This window comes from Rhopilema esculentum, chromosome 4, assembly GCF_057945365.1.
Source record: "Rhopilema esculentum isolate cy_ngs chromosome 4, ASM5794536v1, whole genome shotgun sequence".
Lineage (NCBI taxonomy): Eukaryota > Metazoa > Cnidaria > Scyphozoa > Rhizostomeae > Rhizostomatidae > Rhopilema > Rhopilema esculentum.
The window spans coordinates 6,534,337-6,552,573 of NC_142818.1; the positions used below are offsets into that span (position 1 = coordinate 6,534,337).

Below are 18,237 nucleotides of genomic sequence, written 5' to 3' on the forward strand. Positions count from 1 at the left end.
TTTCTTCCTTGCAGTTATATTTGACTATATGCGGTGTTTTTGATTTGCTTTTTTCATACAAATTTTTTTTTCTACGGCTGAAAGCGAGAATGTTTTTCATCTTAGCTTAAAACAACATCATGTTGGTTTTGCAACATCCCTTTCCTTCCTGTATCTTTTTCAGATTCACTCCTGCAATGCAATACCAGCATTCTTCATGTTGGATACACAAATACTACTGCTTCGTTTAATAATTCGTTTCAAACTTATTGATCTAAAGACACAGATGACTCCATCTCTTGTTCTGTCCCTAAAACAGGTCAAATTTTCTCTACACCACCTCATTATGACCCATTTTGTTAATTTATGGAGATAGTAAATAACCCCTGTCAACACTCCATTCTAATTTTTGGGGAACCAACTGAAGAAAATATTTTTCCAAGGTGTCAAAAATACAGCAAAGCTCGTATGCTTAGTGACAAACTTGGTGCTTTTGTAACTAAAGCTTAGAGAAGGAAAGACTCGACGGTTAATTCGAACATGTAAATTATTATGATCCGTTATTACAGTCAACTCTCGATAATTCGAACATTCAAGGGACCAGTGAAATGATTTGAGATAGCGAATGTTCGCTTTATCGGCGGATTTCAAGTGAAGACATTGGGCAACGGGAATTTATATAAGTTCGACTTAGCGGTTCGAGGTAACGAGGGTATACTGTACTTTGATTTCCTTCATTTGCCATTTGAAGCTAAATGACTCAACTTTACTTTCATTGGTCAAGTGGATCTCCTTTACCCAGAACTTTGCGTATGATTTCTACAGTTATTTTTTCTTATCAATGTATGTTTGAGACAGCGGTAAACCATACTTCTTTCACCTTCAATGGGTAATCTGTCTGTCGATATTTTTCATTCTTTACAATCTACGTACGTGACAGAGATATCGTTGCTAAGTAGCGTAACCATGGTTAGGGCAACCTCTTTTTCAATAACTTCTAGCAAGCAATCTAAGCAATCTCATAAGGATCTCGTCATTAAATTAAGGAAAACATTTACGAAATAGAATAATTACGAAAAGTTTGTTACATCATACGCATTTTAAGGCATCAAACTGACTGACAGCTACATTGCGCTGGCCGTAAAGACAGTTTCCTTGGCCAAGGAACTTTCTCAATTTAATATTCTTTCTCAATTGAAGAGTTATGGTTGAAACGTCGCAACAATATCCCATTTTCGCGTACAAAGTCTTTTTTAATTACATAAATTTGTATGCATTATTCATTCAACGTTCAGCAGGCTAAACTACATCGATTGTTTAATTTTTGCTAGTGACGCAACTTGTTTTTGAGGACTTATTTGTGAGATATTTGTGCAATACGCTACCTTTTCACGCATAGCAGCGTTTAAAGAACAAACTATTGCAAGAGTACACACAGTTTTTTATAAGAAACTGGCTATAAGAAACGAGTACTGGACAGTCAGAAAAAATTAAGAAACTTCAGTACTCGAAGCAAATAGATTAAGAAACTATTAAATCGTGATAAAACTGAAATTCAAGAACATTATTGCCCTGATGGTCTAGAAATTAAGACATACTAATTACGAGTATTGCAAAATCGAAAAGCTACAATTTCCAATAGGTAGGTATAAAGAATTTAATGAGTTTTATGCTCGATTCCCGTTTTCTAAACTATTTTGTGACATAGACTTCGCAAGTGCATTTTTTATTTTATTAGGGGTAATATGGTCATTATTCGTCACATATCTTTCGATTTGATTTGTTTTACAGTGTTGTTATCGATGTACATGTTCTAGCATTTCAAAAGATCCTCAGAATGATTTCACACCGATAATGTACTGGTTCTCTAAAACTGGACAGAATTGATAACTCTTAATTTAAGAAAGACGATATTTCGGAGTTGTTTTTTCCACAAAGCTACAATGCCTGTATGAGTGGACCCTCATGAAAAGCACCCTCGAGTGACTGAGGCCTTCCTTTGTAAATATATGTATTATTATTATTATTATTTTTATTAGTGCTAAGGCAATGAAGTGAAAAGTGCTCTTTTTTGATACTGGGCCTCATTAAACTTTGTTAGCAGACCTTCATGAACTTTTTTATCGTGAAACCACTATTGTTGTCAATTTTAGATAGATAATCATTTTTATCCGGTTGACACCCCAAACTTTATGAATAGAAATCCGTTCTGAACCCACTAAGTTGACCGAAGAAGATCTGTGATGATCACAGCGGATGACAAAGAATGCGACCACTCGACGACCGGGGGTATCTTCTGTTTAAAGGACTAGAAAAATCACCAGCTTCTACTGGCTAAAACTACACACTATTTATAAAAACCAGTGAATTGATGTTCAGGCTGGCTGTTCTTAATTTTTTGAAAACTTGAGGCTGGATTCTTCTTTTTATGTGTTCTTAAATAAGCAAGGTATAAGCAGTGCCATTGGTCAAGAGGAGTTTTCAGGCCCTATCTACCAACAAAGGGAGTGAGCTACCCTTTATATTTTTTGAATAGTTTGAAAATTCATCGACAAAGAATCCCTAGATGGCAATAAAGTCCTCTTTGTCTGAGGTGGAATTTTAAGGGGGTTTCGAGATATGTGGTGCGCAATGGAGATGGTCACTGCTTGGTATCAACTTATGTTTAGTGGCAGCCATCAATAAATCGAAGCTTTCACGGGACAATATCAGGGGTTTCTGGCCTCTACCTCAGTTAACACTAAACACTTGCCCCAACAGGTGAAAATAATAGTTAATGGTACCATTCATGCATAGCATCTTCATCTCTTTTTAAACATGCGTATTTTATTTGAAATACTGACTTGGAAGCATGTCAGGATTCCCGATGCCAGAGACAACAGTAAGAATTTTGGCGTACTGGAAGCAATAACGATGGCTTTCATACATGTGGTTAAACAAATATTTCATAAATAATTCTGCACAGTTTTAGATTGATTTAGATTTAGATTTGTTAAGCAAAGGTTGTTCAAGTCTAGCTTGATATAGATCTAGTCTATTGTCTTCTCAGTTCTCTAAATCAGCTCACGTTTACTTTCCATAGAGCCTCTTGCCATAACCTCTGCCCCAACCAAATCCGCGGCCATAACCTTTTCCGTAACCACCATAACCTCCGTAGCCGCCATAGCCTCCGTAACCTTTTCCGTAGCCGTAACCGCCATAGCCTCCGTAACCTTTTCCGTAGCCGTAGCCGCCATAACCGCCATAACCGCCGTAGCCAAGACCGTTGTAGCCAAGGCCGTATCCTTTTGGATAGATCACACTTGGGTCCATTGACGCTGCAAATTGGTAGAGAAAATTATGAGACTTTCTGTTTGATAAATACCTCTTTGATATGATGATTAATGAAACTACCTACATAAATGCCTCTTTGATAGTTCTGAAATGGATTATTTACATAAGGAGTAATGCATATGTCTTTGCTCTATGATGCGCCTAAACTAAAATCGCAGAGGGCCTATCATTTTTAGCTGCACATTTCGTAATAAAAAATGTGCAACTAAAGGATGTCTAAATCAAAACTTGTTGTCTGCATGTAAGGAGGTCCTGATCTTTCTTGCATACTATCAAACATCGAAATACTCAAACCTTCGTCGCTTTCGTCGTCACTGGCGTCCATTTCAATTTCAGATGGGTCTTCAGCCTGCTTTGCATCTTCTGGAATTCTGGCAGCTGAAAGAATATAATATTTGAGATAATAGAAATAATAGTTGAGATAAGAGCACAGACTGATAAGAGTTTCAAAGTTGAAAAAGGTCAAGCAGACAAATAACGATGACAAGGAAAATTTTATTCAAGGTCCAGAGAAACATACTCCACTCCAACTGATGAAAATGCGTAGCCAGAAACTTTGAATTCAGTATAAAACAGGATTTGATCATGCAACAACTTTACCTTGAATGCTGATGGCCAGTCCAAAGAGAAATAGAAATGCAACGACTATCTTCATGACTCAGCTAGGAATAAAAAAAGCCAAAATAACTACCTTTTCAAAACACACCTTTAGCAGGCTCCAAAATATTTCTTTAATATTAGAATTTTAGCAAACTGTCAGAAGGAAAATTTCGAAGCTTGACTACTTTTTACGAAGACACAAGATAAAGGGCTGCTCAAAAATCTATCGTCAGTAATCTAAAACCTTTACTAAGCTTTCTTAAGGTAGGGCACACTTATCATATTGAATTTATCTTCCAATGTTTTCTAAATTGTCCAGTACAGTCTGCAGTCTTTTAAGGAGAGTTAGTATAGTGTTTTCAGCATGAAAATTAAGAAAAATTTCAAGAATTGACCCTTGTTATAATAAAGGCTTAGGGATGCTTATTCATAAACAGTTAAAATACAACAATAGATAGCATGATTAAGCAGTAACGTGGAAACAATTTCTTTCTCTCTAGTTTACAGCAAACTTGGGTGTATATACCCCTGACATTAGAGCCGTTGTAAGACTTAACTTAATTTTAAGTATAATAGGTGAATACAAACACCGTACTTCATACCTTGATTGGTTTCCTCGACGAGCGAAGGTATTGGCTGCAATCTTCTATCTCCCACTTGTCTCTTCTTTCAGTGATGCAAAGAAGCAGTGATGATGAGACCGGTGTCAGCTCGCTCCATTTATACTTTTCTCAAGAATGACCATCGCGTGCCATTAATGCTAGATATGCAATAAAAGGCCCATTATTTTGTATAGCATCAATCACAGCACCAATCATTATGACCAGGCTTTAATGCGGTCAATGTAATTTTGTTAAATTTTTGGGATTTGGAAACCGATGATTTTTCTTTTTCAGGCGTATTATTCCAATCTTGTGCTTCCCATGCTTCTTTTATTTTGCTTCGGCCATCAAATGCACTTCATGTTGGCAAATTTCTTGTAAAGTTTCCAAATAAGGGCTTAGATTTAAGTAATAAGTAGGAAAGCAAAGTAATTTCTTGCTGACGGCCACGGGGAAGAATTTTTGAAAATAACATCATTCCTAAAGCATGAACTACCGCGAAGTTTTTTATTGACTTAATTACTGCATGCTTGGAAAATTAAAATGTGTTGGGCCCTTTTTGTATGCCAGGATATCATTTCCTACATTTTGTCTAAAAAGGCCTTTTCGCGTACCTGTATAGTCTGGGTGTCAGAATGTAATCTCTGAAGTATCTGATGAGTCGAATCTAGTCGCAGAATTATTTCTTCACCATGGCATTGGTCTACAATACCATCAGTTTACTCGGGCTCTAGTCCTATGAACCGCTTATATTACGGATTTGATTGGAAGAGGATAGATTTTAAAATGTTGCATGGGGATGGCTCTGCTATTTTATTGAATTTTATCTGCTTTACAATACTGTAACTCGAAATGTGTTCATTGAAATGTCGAATAAACCAATCAACGTCGAGTCAAGAGTTCTAAGCCATGATCACTGATAGTCAGGCAATCTTTCATTTTAAGGTTTTGATGAATATTAAAACAGTCATAACTCATAGATCTAAGACAAGCCATTTTAACAATTTTCAGTTGAAAGTCCTGTTTCAAGATTCCTCAACATGCAATATTTTACTGCAAAGCCAATTACATGCAGTGACTATGAATTGCATAATTGCATAAAAATTCGTTAGTAGGAAGTGATTGGAAGCAAACACGTAAGATGCTACTTGCAGAGGAATTTTTAAGAGGGACCCTCTCATCTCAACAGAGCCAATCGAGAGCCTTCATTTTTTCTTGACTAAAAAGGACCTAACGTTTCTTGACAAAAAGTTACAACAGATGACACACTTTTTATCCACTTAAATTTTGTACCAAAACCTCGCACCAACAAGACGCACAGATCTGATACCATGTTTCAAAGTATTTGTTGTATTAGTTAAGTGTAGTATTTTTCCCTCTGGGTCTTGGTTTCTTATATAGACATACCCGTAGAGATATTTCTTTACCTCTTTCTGTCGCCTCTCTCGACTTGATTTTATCAGATTCAATATAGCCAATTCAATTTTTTTGGAAATAAGGTCTATATTTCCTGTGAAACATTTCCTGTGTATATGCAACGGTATCTGATTGTGATCATCAGTGCCCCTTGCCTTTCCAAAGGTCAATTTTGCCTGCCTTGCCTGTCTCAAAGCAGATTGAGACCTGTTCCTTTTTTATTTTTGCGCTGATTTCATCCAGTTTCTTTTTCTTACTTTTGGGAAAATGTCACAAATATCATGATACCTTTTTTACCCTTACGTTTTGCCAGCAAATACACACGTATGAAGGTTACCTTCGAAGTTCTATCACCTGACAGCTTGAAAAACGACATTTTTCTCAACTCGGCATTGCCCGCCAGGGGCGTCACCAAAGGGGGTTACTTTCCCCTACAAAATTTTTTTTTACTTTGTAGTATAATTATAATTTTTTGTGACAGCTGCAACATGTTAAGTTTTCTGTAGCAATTCAACTTCAAAGAATTGCAATAAAAATGCTTCAAATTGAAATTTAGATATAAACTCAAAATAGAAACACAAAAACAGCAAATAAAATGACGTATCTTATGATCACACCAAAAAAAGTTAGATACGCCCTTTTCGTCGGCAAAAAGCATTACTATACCCCTCCGAACAAATTTTTGGCTTCGCCCCTGTTGCCTGTCCAATTTTTCAGTGCTGGCTTCGTGCCTGTCCCGCTTGTACCAACAGCAAAAAAAGATTTTCTGGAAAGAATGTGCCCCTTTTACGGTTATTTTCTCCCGTCTCTTTTCTAGGAGCCACTTAGCTCCTGGTTCTCAACCATCTGGTCGGGAAACATTAGTGCCTTGTGAGAAATTTCCCACTAGTTTTTCAATTAGACAATCCCCTTACACCTTCCCAAGATTGCTTCTAACCACTTAACAGAACTTGGTTGACACTAGAAGGTAGCTTTCGGCTACCTGTATTGACGCTTATTCACATCCACAGGCCCACCTTCGAAAAGCAAACATTTTAAAACATATTAAAGCTTTTTGTATGACACTCTTCAGCGTATGAATTTATTGTTTATGAACATTTCCAAATTCAAGAGTTTTTGATCCATGTTCTGACGTCTTATATGTAAAATGAAAAGCTTTAGCGTGTTTCGAAATGTTTGATTTTTCAAAGCCATCTTCAGAAAGCATTTCGTTGGTTTGGCACAGTGGCGGTTTTAAGTGGGGTCCAGTCTGCCATGGCCCCAGGTCCCGCGCTTATGATAGCCAAAAGGGGCCCCATACCTAATAAAAAGGATGGCAGAATACGGCCTTAATGATACCGAATTTATTAAAAATGTTTTTATAATATTCTAAGCCATTGGGTATAGGAAATACTTGTGAGTCCCCTTCTGACGCTTTATACTCTGAAGGGTGTCCGGCGAAAAGCGTTTGTAACATGCTTCAGATTGTTTGCTTTTTTCAAATCCATTTGGAAATTATGTATCACAGAAGGATTTTCTGAAACCTCTTTTTAAATTGCATAGAATATGCCATCTGGAGCCTTCACCCCCAGACCCCCCTGTTAAACAGGGGAAAGCATAATCCGGGTTTTCTTGTAAATGCTGCCTAATGGCAGAATCACATGTTCAGAGACAAAATCTCAAAGGCTACTAAGAAAAGGCAAATAAGAAAAGGCTATTATGTGAAGGAGTAAATAATTGTGGCTTTCATATATGTGGTTATACAAATATTACATAAATAATTCTGCAAAATTCTTTATTAATTTAGATGAAGATATGCTAAGCATTGGTTGTTCAAGTCTAGCTTGATATAGATCTAGTCTGTTGCCTTCTCAGTTCTCTAAATCAGCTCTCATTTACTTTCCATAAATCCTTTTGCCATAACCTCTGCCCCAACCATATCCGCGGCCAAGGCCTTTGCCGTAACCACCATAACCTCCGTAGCCGCCATTGCCTCCGTAACCTTTTCCGTAGCCGTAACCGCCATAGCCTCCGTAACCTTTTCCGTAGCCGTAGCCGCCATAACCGCCATAACCGCCGTAGCCAAGACCGTTGTAGCCAAGGCCGTATCCTTTTGGATAGATCACACTTGGGTCCATTGACGCTGCAAATTGGTAGAGAAAATTATGAGACTTTCTGTTTGATAAATACCTCTTTGATATGATGATTAATGAAACTACCTACATAAATGCCTCTTTGACAGTTCTAAAGAATGGATTAAGTACATCAGAAGGAATTGCAATGTTATTTTTGAATGGCGTTTCTGAACTGAGATCGCTGGAACACTTTGCTGAGTACATAAAGTTTTAGCTGCGAATTTCTCATTGAAACAACAGAAAACTGAGGGACGTCCAGATCTTTTCTGATGAGTAGCAAATATCGAAATACTCGAACCTTCGTCGCTTTCGTCGTCACTGGCGTCCATTTCAACTGCAAAAGGGTCTTCTGCCTGCTTTGCATCTTCTGGAATTCTGGCAGCTGAAAGAATTCAATAGTATTGAGACAATAATTTCTAAAGATTTGCCAGAGTCGAATATAAGTCAATAAGATAGTGAATAAAAAGTTAAGGCACGGAAAATTTTATGCGAATTTGGTGTAAAGCAGGATTTGAATGCGTCATATAGCAACTTTACCTTGAATGCTGAGGGCCAGTCCAAAGAGAAAGAGAAATGCAACGACTTTCTTCATGACTCAGCTAGGAATAGAAAAGCCAAAATAACTTCCTTTTCAAAATACACCTTTAGCAGGCTCCAAAATGTTTCTTTGATATTAGAATTTTAGCAAATTGTTAGAAGGAAAATTTCGAAGCTTGACTACTTTTATGGAAGCTCGGCAAAAAGGACTGTTTAGAAGTCTCTGAACAAGACAAAATCAAGTGACCAACTTTCTTTAAAGTTTATACCAAGCTTTCTTAAGGTATTGTGCACTTATAACTCAAATTGTTCTTGCAAGGTTTTCTTAACCTGCCCAGTACAGTATGCGATTATTTATGTAGAACAAGTATAGTTCTTTTAGCAGACAAATTATGAACATTTTGACTCTTTATTATAATAAGGCTTTGGGTTGCTTATTCAGAAACATTGAAAACATATCTGACATTAACAAGGCTATAGCATGGACACCATTTTATTTATTCTAGTTGATAAAAAAATTGGGTTTATACACCCTAGATAACAATTAAGAGTACAGATAACACCCTAGATAATAATTCTATATTTACTTGTAAATACAACATATGGATACAACATTTTATGTCAAACCTTGGTTGGTTTCCTCAATGTGCAAAGGTATTGGCTGCAATCTTCAGATCTCCCACTTGTCTCTTCTTTCAATGATGCAAAGAAGCAGTGATGATGAGATCGGTGTCAGCTCGCTTCATTTATACTTTTCTCAAGAATGACCATCGCGTGCCATTAATGCTAGATATGCAATAAAAGGCCCATTATTTTGTATAGCATCAATCATAGCACCAATCATCATGACCCGCATTTGATGCGGTAAATGTAATTTTATTTAAGTTTTCGGATTGGAAACCGATATTTTTTCTAATTCACTCTCATAGTTCCAATCTTGTGCTTCCCATGCTTCTTTTATTTTGCTTTAGTCATCAAGTGCACTTCATGTTGGCAAAATTCTTGTAAAGTTTCCAAATAAGGGCTTAGATTTGAGCATTGAGTACAAAAACAAAGTAATTTACTGATGACGGCCACGAGGAAGAATTTTTGATAATAAGAAAAAACACAATTCTTTATGCAAGAACTACCACGAAGATTCTATGCTTTGAAAGTAAAGACCTATTGTGCCCTGTGCGTGCTTCGAAAGATATCATGCTCTACAAGGCGGCCAAGCAATTTTCAACGAAATGTTGACCGTAGAATTATGATGATCACAATGGAAGACAAGAAAGCGCTTTATAGGCATTTAGAGGTAGCTTGAAGAACAAGAACAACACCCAGCTCATTTCATTTTACAAGCAAAAATAACGTCAGTTTGGTGCAGTCAAGTTGGTTTAGATGTAGTTTTCAATTTTTGCTATCTGAATGTTGTAATATGGTGGTCTTTCTTGGTTCTTTAACAGGGCCTTGCATCTTCGATGTGAACAATGCCTTTTGGCAAAACTTATCTCTCAACTCACTGTCAGAAACCAATGGCACTCGTAGAAAATTCCGTTAAAAATTACTCAAACCTCTGTGTTTTACACTCTTGTGACTATTGCTAGTAAGGCGTGGCTTCAGGAAGGACATGGTTGAAAAAGAGGAGGGAGGGAAGGGTTGTCGATTATCGAAGTACAAGGCAAAAACTTTTTGGACACACCCTTTTTACTACTAGAAAGCGCCCTTTCAGCAACAAGGAGCGCCCAATTTACCTGAAGGGAACCCCCGTGACTACGTTTTTGTTACGTAAAAGCAGTTTCAAATTGACGTACTTGTGCACCAGTCTGCTCATGTGCACCCCCCCCCCCCCCCCACCCTTTAAGGCTTTGGCAAAATGCAAAGATATGCGGCAGAATACAGCCTTAATGAATATTTTGAACATGCTAGGTTGCAAAGTCAGGCCGTTTATGTTGAATGGAAAATACAATTTGTCGAATACGCATGGGAGATGCTTCGTGCCCATTTTTCATTTAAGACTTTACTTTTTTAGATCGACATATAAATCAATTTGCGATAGACAATAAGGCTCCTAGGTACTTGAAAAAATAATGGTGGCATTCATACATGTGAATATTCAAATATTTCAGACACAATTCTGCAGATTTCTATGTTAATTTACATTGAGACATTTTAAGCATAAGTTGTTCAAGTCCAGCTTGATATGGTACTAGTCTTATTTTAGTTCTCTAAATCAGCTTGCATTTACTTTCCATATCCTTTGTTGTACCCTTTTCCGTAACCACCATATCCTTTACCGTACCCTTTTCCGTAACCACCATATCCTTTACCGTACCCTTTTCCGTAGCCTCTGCCGTACCATTTTCCGTAGCCTCTACCGTAGCCTTTGCCGTATCGTTTCCCGTAGCCTCTGCCGTAGCCTTTGCCGTATCGTTTCCCGTAGCCTCTACCGTAGCCTTTGCCGTATCGTTTCCCGTAGCCTCTACCGTAGCCTTTGCCGTATCGTTTCCCGTAGCCTTTGCCGTAGCCTTTTCGGTAGTAAGTGCCGTATCCTTTTTGATAGGTCACGCTTGCATCCATTGCCGCTGAAATTTTAAGAGAAAATAATGAAACTGTGTGTTCCTAAGTACATTGAGTTAAAAAAATGAAAAGCAACGGTGTAGTGTTTAGTTACATGATGTGGCTAAACTTAGTTCCTTCGAGCATTTTGCAGAGTACTTAGAATTTAGCTGCGTATTTCTTATTAAAACAATATAAAACTGAAGGATGTCCAAGTCAAAACCATTCCCTGCACGTAAGAACATCGAGATCTTTATTGCACAGTAACATACATGGTATAATACCTTCATCACTTTCGTCGTCATTGGCGTCCATTTCAACTGCAATGGAGTCTTCTGCTTGCTTTGGGTCCATTAACCCTGAGATTTGAGAGAAGCTAATGAGACTATCTGTTTCTAACATTGCCTTATATACATTAGAAGTAATGGGGTAGCATCTTAGTAAGAATGGAGTAATGTTAGTTTTGTTGCATGGTGTCTAATAAACTAACGTCTTTTGAGCCTTTGACAAGGACAAGTTTGACTTGTAGGTTGAATATTCTATTATAATTGTTTATATGAACTTAGGGACATCCAAATCTTCAAACCTTTTGCGTAGTCATAAAAGTTTTTAGCCGCACGTTTTTTAGTAAAATAATTTTTAGTAAAATAATATGAATACAAAGGATGTCTAGATCAAAACTTTATGTCTGCATGTAAGGAGGCCCTGATCGTTCTTGCATACTATCAAACATCGAAATACTCAAACCTTCGTCGCTTTCGTCGTCACTGGCGTCCATTTCAATTGCAGATTGGTCATCAGCCTGCTTTGCATCTTCTGGAATTCTAGCAGCTGAAAGAATTCGATAGTTTTGAGATAAAAGTTTTAAAGAGTTTTCGGAATTGAAAATCAGCATATAGCAAACAGATGAAATATGAAGGCAAGGGCAATTTTATTCAAGAACAATAGAAACTTAATCCACTTCAAACAGAAAATTAGCATTGCCCGAAACTCAATGGAAAGAAGGGATTCGAATGTAACATTTGACTACTTTACCTTGAATGCTGAGGGCCAGTCCAAAGAGAAATAGAAATGCAACGACTATCTTCATGACTCGGCTAGGAATAAATGAAGCAAAATTAAATTCTTATCAAAACACTTTTTAATTTGACGCTACAAACCCTATTGTAAACGTTCCTTTGATATTAGTATTTTAGCCAATAGTCAGAAGAGTAATGCGAAAACTCAGCAAAATCTTTCTCTGAAGTCATTTTAAAAAATTTTGCTCTGAAGTTTTACTAAGATTGGATCAGATTGGACAAGCTTAATGACAGTAAGTTTGGGTTTAATATAACAGAGGCCCTGACAACAGAGCCATTCTAGACTCTATTCAATTAGAAATACAGTATATTGATACCAAAAGCGTATCTCATACCTTAATTGGTTTCCACGATATGGAAAGGTATTGGCTGCAATCTTCTATCTCCCACTGGTCTCTTCTTTCAATGATGCAAAGAAGCAGTGATGAGGCCGGTGTCAGCTCGCTCCATTTATACTTTTCCCAAGAATGACCATCGCGTGCCATTAGTGCTTGATTTGCAATAAAAAAACCTATTACTATATTAGCATAAATGCGCTAAATGTAATTTGATTAAATGTTTCGGATTTGGAAACCGATACTTTGGTTATACAGTCATATAATTCCAATCTTGTGCTTCTAATGCTACTAATGTTCTGCTTTGGCCAGCAGTTGCACTACATATGGGCAACAGTTTTGTAATGTTTCCAAGTTAAGTCTTGTTCTCTAGAAATTTGAACGAAAACATAGTAATTTGTGGCTGACGACAATTGGGAAGAATTTCTTACACTCGTGTCATTTTAACGAAAACAAAGTAATTTGTGGATGACACCCATAGGGAAGAATTTTCAAAAAATTAACAGCATTCTGGAAACAAATACTACCAACAAGATGTTTTGAAAATTTAAATGTATTTTGCTCTATACGTGGATATCGTACCCTAGATTATGTGTAAACATGACATCTTTGCTTGCCTTTGGGTTCTAATACACATTATGATATGAAAAATGTTTTAATTCTTGTGCTCTTAACAGTGCTTCCATTTCATTTCATACCTGTGTCCTTTAGGATTTCAGGACCACTTCTACCTAATGCTTGATGTTGTCTAATTTAAGGATTATATACATATGGGTTCTGTTACTGCCTTTCAGGACACTTTTAAAGGTGAAACAGTTAGACTCACTTAAGTAGCATTTTCGAAGTTGGTTTTGAATTCCAAATTTTATTTTTGCAGAGCACCACTGACAGTGGATCAGAATTAGATGACCTGCACAATACAAACGCATCGCCAAGGCAACAATCACAACCTTTAGGGCAAGGTAGGAAATCTAATAAGGATCGATTGATGATTTAAAATATGGCCTAGATTTGTGTTAGCTAAGGACTTTGGATAATCAGATGGAACTGTGCAGCCATTTGGCTAGCAAGTGCTGCCAGCTCCAGTGTTGTGGGCTTGTCTCCTTTCAAGAGAGCTACCCATTATCAAGTTCTTTTTTCGGAAGACTTATTAATCTAGCTTTGTTTTTGCAAGCCACCTTTCTTTACAGCTTTGTTAAAACGTACAAAAAGGGACTCACATGACTATCCATGACTGTGCTGAGGGCGGAGAGGGGGCTTGAGGTTGTTTAATAGAATATTGGATGTCTTTAAATACCCATATTTCTAATTCTTATTTTACCTTCTGTCTGCAATGTACAATTTTGACTCCTTTAACGTGCAGCATTTAAGGTACCTGCAAATTTGATTGTGCGCATTTTAGAGCTTGTCTGTTGAAACTTTAATCATTAGAGATGTCATTGATAGTATCAATGGAACTGGTCAGCTCCCTTAATAAATGTCTAAAGAACCCAAATCTTCTTATACATGACTTCTGGCACATAAAGTATATTTCTTGAATATGCATAAAATAAAAATTTCTTGAATATGCTGATATTAAAACTGATTTTTATCATTCTTATTTTTAAGTTCGAGCGGGTCTACGTTCTCTGTCCTCGGATAAACCTGTGCGGGTGAAGTTTGTCAACCACTCTGGCCGTGAAGTGCAACTTTATTGGATCAACTATCATGGCGAATGCGAAAAAGCGTTTAAAGTTGCAGATGGTAAGAGTGAAATTATCGACACCTACGAGTCACATCCGTGGGTAGCAGCAAATGCAAGAAATAAAAAGGTTCACCATGCTTTCACTGTGAACAGCAACCTGGTTTATTATCCAACTATCAGTGTCGATGGTGGAAGATATTCAGTGGCAGAAATACGAAAAGCCCCAGGTACGTTGTTTACAGTTTTTTGGTTTTTCTTTCTCTATTTATTCACAGTTTGTACAATGTCTAGCTAAACTAAAGCTAATCAGAACCAACTATTTTAAACTACCATCATATAATACCTTGAGTCGTAAGGTTGAATAAAGAAATGCTTTAATCTATAACAGAAGTTTGTTAAGTAGGGAAATTCGTGGAACCTAAGATAGTGCTATCTTGGAATCATGCTAATTTATGTAAATTAATGCAAGACTTAATCACAACCTTATACAGCCAGCTCTTAATATGGGGTCGCGTAATGAAAGTATTTTTGCAACATTGTTGATATGTAGAACTGTTTATTATTAAGTGTGCTCGTCTGCAAAATGTTGTCCAAACCTTCCAAAAACCCTGTCTATGAGAGAGTGCAGAAAAATCATCATTACAGGAATCTAATCATCTCTTAAGTCAACTCGAATGCCTTAAAAATTTACCTTTGTCCATAGAAAAACTGGCAGATCTATTATCAAAGCCAAACGATATTGCAGTTACCGTGAAATTTGTAAACAGAACTTCCCGCGCTGCATTTCTTGAGTGTATAAATTACGAGGGGAATCGGGAGCTGAGGCAAACGATCGAGGCAGGCAAAGAATGGACTGTAAGCACTTTTGAACAGACGTATTGGGTTGCGACCGCAAATCGAGAAACAGACGAAGGGCTACTTGTCAATTATGGATGGTTTTATTCACCAAAGAAATCTAAAAGCAAACGAGAAAGAGTTATTATAACAGATTGTAAGTACAACCTAGTCTTCATTGTGTTTCAGGTTTTTAATTCTTGAGCCTTTTCGTCCCTTTGCTTCTAAAGAAAGGATTACCTTGACCTCCGTAACTGGGGATACAAAAAGTGAAATCTATTGGCAACGACATTCATTAAGACTTAAGTGTTTCCCATATCTCAAGACGATTTTGAAGAACAGCTATCAGAAAAAGGATGGGGCTTGTTTCACACCCTCTTTCCCCCCTTTCAGACACATTTCCGGTACCTGAAGCTCAAAGATTCAGCTGATAAACTAGATCTAGCAGTAGATGGAAGAAGTCAAGTTTGTCAGCTGGTCAAAAAATTCCCTTGCTTTTATTTCTATGAGTTATTGATGCTGAATCCCAAATATTTTAAACAGCCCGTCTGTAGAAACTGAATGTCACTTTTTTCTATGACAAGTCTTAATGTTAACAACTTCCTGTCCTATTGACATTAGTGACTCCCTCCTCTATTTTGCACTTTAGGGGCAAGCACATTTTGTATTTTATTGGTCATTATGTTATCTTGACAATGTTGTGTTTCAAGTACTTCCCAGTTCAACGCTTGCAGTTGTATCCTTTTAAACATGTTTGGCTTTTCAGGGTGTCAGGCGAAAGGCTTTAGTATGATTCTAAATGTTTGCTTCTTTCCAAAGCCCTATTGATACAAGAAATGGTAGACAAGCTCGTCTTCAAGGGAAGGCGAGCTGCTTTAAGAAGTTATTGATGAATTTGAGAAAGCCACAATGTTTTTTTTATTATTTTTTAGATATTTAGAAGAAGGATTCTCAACTTTTCAAGTTTTGAAAATGCAGAAGAGATGAATTTTATGACGCGTCTGGAGCTGCAAATTACCAGCAAAGGCGACTGGACAGTCTTCTGATGGCTGGAGTCGTGTTTATTTGCCATTGCATTGCATTGCTTTGATTTTGAAAGTGCTAATGCTGACATATGTATAATTGTGTATAGTAATATCACGTGTCATTTGGTCAAAAAATTATTAACAATTTGACAACCAAAAGCAGGATGAAGTAGAATACACTGCACAATCTGAACAAATAGGGTTTCGTAGTTGCACGTTGTTGGCATTCCAATTGCCCTTAACGCGACGAAAATAAAGTAAATAGCTACAATCAAACATGTATGCTCAAATTCAATCTTCTTCTGATCGTATAAACAAATAAACAAATGAATTCACAAAACTGACGCTTTATAAGGGACCTACTTAACCTAAAACTAGGTGCAGCCTTTTGCCTCCCGTGTGCGCGACTTTTCTGTAAGAATTAAGACATTCCCGACGAATTCAGACTTTAGACGTTCATGTGTGCAACGAACGTAAACGATTTCGTACCTGCTTTATGGGAACTGGTAGTAAAATTTAAATCCATGTTGTGTGACTGTATTTTTAATTGTTACTGTTGCATTTGGTAAGTGAGTAATTTCACAGACCTGCCTTTCCTGATATTTGCTAGTTGTAGACCGAATAAAATTAGCTCTTGCACAAGGTGACAGAATTATACCCATTGACCTCCCCGAACGTTCCTGGCCATCTTGCCACGGAACAGAACTCTCCAAAACTTTACCCAACTGAACCTTTTTTACATTGTTAGCTGGCATAAACGTTATCTCCAAATTGATGCTATGTTTTCGTTTAAGTTTCTGGCCTCCTATGTTTCTTCCAAGTTAAAATTCAGATAAATCACAGAACATATCTAATTTATTGTTACAATTATGGAAAGGCCGCAAAGAAACTAAAACTTTGTAAGATTGATAAGGTGGTGTCATTTCCATTATCTATAGTAAGATTCAGAGGCTAGCCTGTCGAAGCAGCAGTTACAAGAAATAATGGTTTGTGTAAGTGCTTTTTTGTAAAAAAAATTAAATAACTTTTTCTGTATCCATATCTCTGTTCATAGCAGCTGAAGTTGCTCACTCGCGTAAATGATCAAAATGCTGTTTGTGCAGTCAATTGTAAATTTTAATTTAAATCTTTTGATATAAGACATTTATAATTAAAATTTAAATGAAGAATTATGTAATTCAATAAGTATAATTAACAATCTGCTATCTTTTGTGGCTCTGTCTACCAAAATTACTGATGAAAGGAATAAGTAAGTTTGATGTCGCTCTTTGCTTACCCCTAATACAATTGTGCTTTCTTCATAGGATCGATCTGATCATAGTTGATATAGTGTGATCATAGTTCACACTATATCAACTATGATCTGATTTATTTCACTTATGTATAAAATAGAGTCCGGTACACGCGGTGCATTGTATAAACTAACTGTATCTTGTTGATTTGCGAGTCATAAACCCTTTCACTTTATAGAAGTCGAGAAAAAACCTTACGCAAATCATGAATAACTACGGAAAATGAATCTTTTTCAGAATTGTTCAATTTTATTTTAATTGAAATCGAGAGTTCATAGTAGCGACCTTCGGAAGAATTTGTTCATTTCCATCGACCAGATTGGAAAGTTGAGTAAATGCCAGATCAAATTGTAAATATATAAATGTCTTTATACATATGCTCTGATGATGTGTGTTCTATGTTTATAAGTCACTGCTTAAAATTATAGAAGTAAATGCAGAACGTCCCTAGAAGTAAGCCTTTTTGTAATCTTGCAGATTCGTGCGTTTCGAAAGACTTTCTACGACTTCGTTTACTTTTAAGCTATTTTTAGACAGAAAAAAATGTTTCCGGGTCTAACATTATAGGTATTGAAAAAAACCGGCTGAAAAAAGAAAAACACAACCAACCCGACTTATTAGGGTGAATTCTGAAAGTTTTTAAAACTTTTTTGAAATGCGACTGTTTCGAATGAGTAATGGAATTAATGTCTATATGTGAAAGAAAGGTAAAAATTATTAAGACTGCAATGCTAACAACTGCTATAATTTTATTTAGCACCTAGTAAATATTTAATTGACACTGTTTCAAGTTAGCCCATAAAGACGAAAGGATGATCGCCAGCTGACCTCGATTGTATTTAAGGTGCAGCATGCAAAAGAGACTCGTG

General features: G+C 36.8%; 4 protein-coding genes across 9 annotated transcripts in view; 1 reads left to right on the plus strand and 3 right to left on the minus strand.

The window, feature by feature from the left end:
- Window positions 1-18,135, plus strand: part of LOC135691324 (uncharacterized) — a 40,111-nt gene extending 21,976 nt beyond the window's left edge. For 4 of the 5 annotated variants that reach the window (XM_089116061.1, XM_089116059.1, XM_065209159.2 and 1 more), the window contains 4 exons: window positions 13,411-13,495; window positions 14,142-14,444; window positions 14,921-15,208; window positions 15,984-18,135. In XM_089116061.1, the coding sequence (XP_088972187.1) occupies window positions 13,411-13,495; window positions 14,142-14,444; window positions 14,921-15,208; window positions 15,984-15,991 (684 nt within the window). In that variant the 3' untranslated portion in view covers window positions 15,992-18,135. Of the gene's footprint in view, window positions 1-163; window positions 299-13,410; window positions 13,496-14,141; window positions 14,445-14,920; window positions 15,209-15,983 lie in introns of all 5 variants that reach the window. The other variant, XM_065209158.2, reaches the window with a different exon arrangement.
- Window positions 2,868-4,630, minus strand: LOC135691326 (uncharacterized). The gene is made up of 4 exons (XM_065209163.2): window positions 4,515-4,630; window positions 3,913-3,974; window positions 3,607-3,690; window positions 2,868-3,296 (listed from the first exon to the last, which is right to left on the minus strand). The coding sequence occupies exons 2-4, from the start codon at window positions 3,965-3,967 to the stop codon at window positions 3,049-3,051; spliced, it is 387 nt and encodes a 128-aa protein (XP_065065235.2). The 5' UTR covers window positions 3,968-3,974; window positions 4,515-4,630; the 3' UTR covers window positions 2,868-3,048.
- LOC135691327 (uncharacterized) lies at window positions 7,627-9,307 on the minus strand. The gene is made up of 4 exons (XM_065209164.2): window positions 9,209-9,307; window positions 8,582-8,643; window positions 8,343-8,426; window positions 7,627-8,052 (listed from the first exon to the last, which is right to left on the minus strand). Exons 2-4 carry the CDS (start codon window positions 8,634-8,636, stop codon window positions 7,805-7,807), a joined length of 387 nt encoding a protein of 128 aa, XP_065065236.2. The 5' UTR covers window positions 8,637-8,643; window positions 9,209-9,307; the 3' UTR covers window positions 7,627-7,804.
- On the minus strand, window positions 10,664-12,647 carry LOC135691325 (uncharacterized). 2 transcript variants are annotated; one of them, XM_089116062.1, is made up of 6 exons: window positions 12,534-12,647; window positions 12,155-12,216; window positions 11,867-11,950; window positions 11,404-11,478; window positions 11,005-11,145; window positions 10,664-10,944 (listed from the first exon to the last, which is right to left on the minus strand). In XM_089116062.1, exons 2-6 carry the CDS (start codon window positions 12,207-12,209, stop codon window positions 10,805-10,807), a joined length of 495 nt encoding a protein of 164 aa, XP_088972188.1. In that variant the 5' UTR covers window positions 12,210-12,216; window positions 12,534-12,647; the 3' UTR covers window positions 10,664-10,804. The 2 variants fall into 2 exon arrangements, with proteins under 2 accessions (XP_088972188.1, XP_065065234.2); XM_065209162.2 differs by having other exon boundaries at window positions 10,664-11,145; window positions 12,534-12,642.
- Window positions 18,136-18,237: the final 102 nt, after the last annotated feature.

Coding starts and splice junctions, on each gene's coding strand:
- LOC135691326 (XM_065209163.2), bottom strand. CDS start 3,967: ATGAAGATAGTCGTTGCATTTCTATTTCTCTTTGGACTGGCCATCAGC. Junction 3,691..3,912: donor ACTGGCCATCAGCATTCAAG/GTAAAGTTGTTG, acceptor ATATTCTTTCAG/CTGCCAGAATTCCAGAAGAT. Junction 3,297..3,606: donor TGACGACGAAAGCGACGAAG/GTTTGAGTATTT, acceptor ACCAATTTGCAG/CGTCAATGGACCCAAGTGTG.
- LOC135691327 (XM_065209164.2), bottom strand. CDS start 8,636: ATGAAGAAAGTCGTTGCATTTCTCTTTCTCTTTGGACTGGCCCTCAGC. Junction 8,427..8,581: donor ACTGGCCCTCAGCATTCAAG/GTAAAGTTGCTA, acceptor GAATTCTTTCAG/CTGCCAGAATTCCAGAAGAT. Junction 8,053..8,342: donor TGACGACGAAAGCGACGAAG/GTTCGAGTATTT, acceptor ACCAATTTGCAG/CGTCAATGGACCCAAGTGTG.
- LOC135691325 (XM_065209162.2), bottom strand. CDS start 12,209: ATGAAGATAGTCGTTGCATTTCTATTTCTCTTTGGACTGGCCCTCAGC. Junction 11,951..12,154: donor ACTGGCCCTCAGCATTCAAG/GTAAAGTAGTCA, acceptor GAATTCTTTCAG/CTGCTAGAATTCCAGAAGAT. Junction 11,146..11,403: donor TGACGACGAAAGTGATGAAG/GTATTATACCAT, acceptor TTAAAATTTCAG/CGGCAATGGATGCAAGCGTG.